The 5,000-nt window shown below is 33.2% G+C and overlaps 1 protein-coding gene across 1 annotated transcript in view; it reads right to left on the reverse strand.

Moving 5' to 3' along the window:
- Positions 1–674: 674 nt before the first annotated feature.
- LOC125039511 (CLIP domain-containing serine protease 14D-like) overlaps positions 675–5,000 on the reverse strand; it is a 6,813-nt gene continuing 2,487 nt past the window's right edge. Inside the window, exons 3-8 of the mRNA XM_047633533.1 lie at positions 3,702–3,838; positions 3,395–3,554; positions 2,967–3,078; positions 2,608–2,816; positions 2,127–2,323; positions 675–1,846 (exon numbers count right to left, since the gene is read on the reverse strand). Coding sequence (XP_047489489.1) covers positions 1,640–1,846; positions 2,127–2,323; positions 2,608–2,816; positions 2,967–3,078; positions 3,395–3,554; positions 3,702–3,838 — 1,022 coding nt within the window. The 3' untranslated portion in view covers positions 675–1,639. The remainder of the gene's footprint in view (positions 1,847–2,126; positions 2,324–2,607; positions 2,817–2,966; positions 3,079–3,394; positions 3,555–3,701; positions 3,839–5,000) is intronic.

The following is a 5,000-nucleotide window of genomic DNA, read 5'->3' on the forward strand; positions in this document are numbered from 1 at the left end:
AGACATACAAGCATATTTCTTTTTTATTACATTTCATGGGCTTCTCTAGACTGATATGGTAAAGTATATTATTCAATCTCAGAACTGAAAAATTACTTTACTTTGCTTAGTTTGGTTATTATACATCTATTTTTAACATATTGCAAAGTTATTACCTTAAAAATCAACAATATAATTTTTCTGTCCTGAAGAAATATCCTATTTTCTTAATTCTAATGCCTCTCTGTCTGTTTACCTGTCTCTCTCTGAGCGTAGTTATTTCATCTTCATTATGCATTTGCTCACATGCTTCCAAGAAGCATAACAAATCATTATCATTAAACAATATCAGTATGAGCTAATAAACTCATTTATGGGTTTAAGTTTTGTTCACTCCATGTCCTGTCGCTGATTACAATTGTATAGATACCAGGTACTCTTTGCTGGCCACTGCTGAGTTATCCTATTACAGTAATTATATAACACTATAGTATATGAATGCCTAGGTTATTATTATTTGACAAGCACATAATAAAATATTGAGCTACTTTTTCACCATTTCCAGAAACACTTAATATGAATGAGGTAGAGGAAATGATCTCCTTAGGGATTAGAGAAAAATATATTCATTGATAAAAATAATAATCATAAGAATGAGTCATTATCATGTTAACAACTAAAATAAAGAGAAAAAAATAAAGGAACAATTTTATTAAATATAAATACATACATAGACACAATTATTTATGAAATATCAGGTATCATTTGAACAACCAAGAGCATTCTTAATAAATGAAAGCATTGTCAACAATTCACGTTCTTATACATCATACCTATCTGTAACTTAATCTGTATTATATCAATCCTTCACATTCATCATTTGTAATTATCACAAGTAACCAATTGTATAACAAAAATATCAAACCCATGCTTAAATCTCAAATTGCAGTCAATGAAAGGTCATATTAACACTTAATAATGCAGTACATGCTTTTTAATAATAGATTGCATCTTGAGTTTAATAATTTTATCTCCATTGCACATTTTCTTATATGATTTAACAGATCACAGTCTGTCAGTCTCATTTTCATTACAATAGATCCTTAAATCTGAGACATGTGTTATATCTTTTATAGGAAATATTTGCACTACAATTGAATATCATCTTCTGAAAGAATTATAAATATAATTATGGATGTATGAGGCTCCTAGCTAGCACCATGAACTATCAATTCCAATATTCAAATTTCAGAAAGTATTGAATAATCTTTATGAAAACAGTCAAATGGTGAATATGTAATACTGTTTTCATTTCCAGGAATGTATCAAAGAGGTAAAAGCATTAAATCAACTATTAAAGCGAAATGGCTATCAACCTAATGATCAAGTTTAATTTTCCTAATCTTCCAAGAGTGAATTTCCAAAAATCTATTTGCAACACTGATGAAGCTGCCAATTATTTTGATCTGACCACTTTTATTTCCTGAGTGCATGCCAACTACAGTATTAAGAAAATGTAGACAAAAAAATTATACTTTCCAAACAAAAAATACTGCTGTTCTCAAAAGTCCATCATTTGAAAATACTATCATCACTATTTACCCTCATTACTAGCCTCTCAATACTGCTGAACTAAAATCACTGTCATCTAAGAACTCATTTATGGCTTTAAGTTTTGTTCAATCCATGTCCTGTAGCTGCTTACAGATGTGTAGATACCAGGTACTCCTTGCTGGCCACAGTTGACAGGACCATAGGAGACAACGCCAATCTGCTGGTAAGGAGGACCAAAAGTACCGGCAAGTACCAAGGGACCACCTGAGTCTCCACTGCAAGAGTCTTCACCAGCCTTACCGCCGGCACAGAGCTGAAAAAACAAGATTAAATTGTACCGACATATATAGAGAATATTTCTGACAAATTCAGAATATCATGAATTTTAATAATTTTGCAGCCTTTGTATATAACTTGAAAATACTTGAAAGGTTGCACTATCAAAGTAAATAAATATATGAATATAAAACAAACATATCAACTTTTTGGAATATTTTGATCTTATGAAGGTCAAAATAAATTGTTAACTGTATTCTTTTGAATCTTCATATTTCTCATATGAACTATATATGCACAAATCTGAATGTCCTTACCTGTTCACCGACTATACTGCCTCTGTAGATCTGACTACACTCAGTATTGTCAATCAATGGCAACTTTACATGCTTAATTTTGTTACTTGCAGAGCCAGTTTCAGTGAAGCCCCATCCAGCTGCAATTGCTGATTTGTTAACAGCTGCTGTAGGTGGGGAGAAGTCAGATGGAGGCAGGCACACAGGCAACACAAATCCTGGAAGATTGTAAAGATGGAATAACATTTGGGATTAAAGGCCATATCAGAGATGTGTTTACTGTCTCTTTCACTCCTCTTACATGTCTATAAAATTTAGTAGCTTTTCATTTAAATGCGACATCTACTATATAATATCCTTCCTATTCTAGCTTCTATAATACCTTATGTGACATATATTATGATCACTAATGTTTTCCAATTACATATATATATCTCTCTGCTCATGTATTTCATTTACACACAGGCCATTTTATGTACATAACTCCTTTTGGTCAACTTACCTGCTGATTCCTGGAAGTTAATGGGCCTGTTGAGCCTAATGAGTGCAATGTCATCGGAGAAACGCACACGAGTGTTGTACGAGGGATGAGCAATAATTTCCTCAGCCTCGAAATCTTGAACCGGAGGAGCACAGAATAGCCCACCGCCATTTGTGCTTTCACAGTCTTCTGTGGAGGTGAGGTCCCATTCACCCAGTCGAACTACTTCCCTGAACAGAAAGAAATGGTGTATAAATAATCAGAATGTTGTTTTAAACGTCCATTACATAATTTATGAATTCCTTGTATGGTATAGGTTCTGTGTATCTGCATATCTTCAAAATATAACATAAATAATCTTTTCGTCAAACACAACTTACAATTTCCGTGTGCCAAGTGTACCAGGATCTACACAATGGGCAGCAGTAAGAACATATCTCTCATTAATGACTGAACCCCCGCAGAGAAATTCAGTGTTAGGTAACCCAGAGTCTGAAAGTATAAAAACACTAAATTTAACAAAACAAACCAACACAATACCAAAAAAGAAATTTAATTGTTTTCTTAGAAACAGAAAAAAGAAGAAGAAGAAGAAGACTTTGAGATCATTTTAGCTAAAGCCAACTTTGTGTGTCATTTTGGTCTTGATATAATATACTTAAAGCATATACATCTACCCAGGAAATATTTAAAAAATAATAACATTGACTATCAAAATCAAGTAGCTCCATCTACAAATCAAACAAAATAACAGATCACAGGATATCTATTACAAAGAAATTTCATGTGATAGACCATCTTTTCTTACCTCTGTATCCTAGAATAGCCTTCCATGGATATGCATCAAGTGGGGCTACTTCTCCACCCACAATTCTGTTCAAGGGAGCACTGTGTCCACAATTTTCTGGGAGTAGAGACTTTGTGGGAAGCGTAGGTGTCTCAGTTGTAGTTATAGATGGACAGCATACCTAGAGACAAGGGAAAATGTATTTATGAAAATAAAAAATATTTAGTTATCTCACATAAAATATATCTACTATGGCAGATACTCACGGTATTCAATAAACCTTCTTCATATATAAATGTAATGATCTTTCATAAACCTTATAACTTACCATAGGTTCCCGGTTCCTGATAAAGCAGGTGGCATCTTGTAGCTTCTTGATATTGCTTCGTGTAGGATCTTGTAAAAGTTTTAGCAGAACTGGACATTCTCGAATTGAGATACACTGACTGCTTACACAATCTGCGCCTGGAAATGGGATGAATCAGATTAGTGATAAATAAATGTGCTTTGCAAATCTCCTGGCAAAATATGTAAAATTCATATTGACATTAACAAACTGAACATCATATTCATTTAAATGATAACAACTGGTTATTAAGTAATCTCAAAATAAATCTGGCAAAAAATGAATGAAAAATCTTTACATTATAATTTTTTTCAATGTCTACACAAAAGTAAACTACAAAGTTAAATGTATTTTTCTAATATATGAACAAGACTCAACCATGAAAGCACACGAAAGAATAGATTCCTTGAACCATACATGATAAATGACTCTGGAACTTGTTACACTCTTGGTTCAGATAATTATCATAATGTGATGTTATTAGATACGACACTGTAACAATACTAATTTATTTAACACAAACAGATATTCCCTTGTTGTTAAAAGATACCTCAAAGTCTGAGAATATTCAATATACCACTTTTTGACAGTAAATTCGAAAACTTATAAAAACTATATCTATTAATAAGCATTGCTGTAAAAATGACTATGAATGGGTAGCATTGGCCTGATCTAACTACAGGCTACAGAAATGAAGGCCAAGTTACAATATGTAGATTTTGCACTAATATATGAAGGCTATATCATAAGAAGGCCATGCGAGTCTATGTGGGTTTATCTGAAGTCTGACTGGGTCTGTGTGGATACAATGTGGGTTAATTATGAGGTTTATGCGAGCACGCCGGTACACTGACTTTGCAACCTCATCCAGAGACCTGACTCCTCATGACAAGGAAGTGTTACGTGTCTATAAAGAGTTGCCATGTTAGATACGACAATTATCTATTTTGAGCGACATAGCACGATTTTTCGTTGAAGGCCTGCAGATATTCATATTTTTTTCCCTAATTCAGTTACAAAACTGCTACGGCTTTGTTGTGGATCATGTAGTGTGTGTTACATCAATTAAACGTCTTCAGGGTCACATCCATTTGTCTGTCACGTCGCAGATATACATTATGATGTAACGGGAATTTTTTTGATACGCGTGTAAAATATAATTGATAGATCCCACAAATCACACATATAATCAAGTGTTCTGCGTAAAATGGGATACTTTCGGAATTACAATTTAAAATGATTCCAAGAGTTGGAAAAAAAAAAAAATATCCCCACCACCTC

Source organism: Penaeus chinensis, chromosome 27 (genome assembly GCF_019202785.1).
Source record: "Penaeus chinensis breed Huanghai No. 1 chromosome 27, ASM1920278v2, whole genome shotgun sequence".
NCBI lineage: Eukaryota > Metazoa > Arthropoda > Malacostraca > Decapoda > Penaeidae > Penaeus > Penaeus chinensis.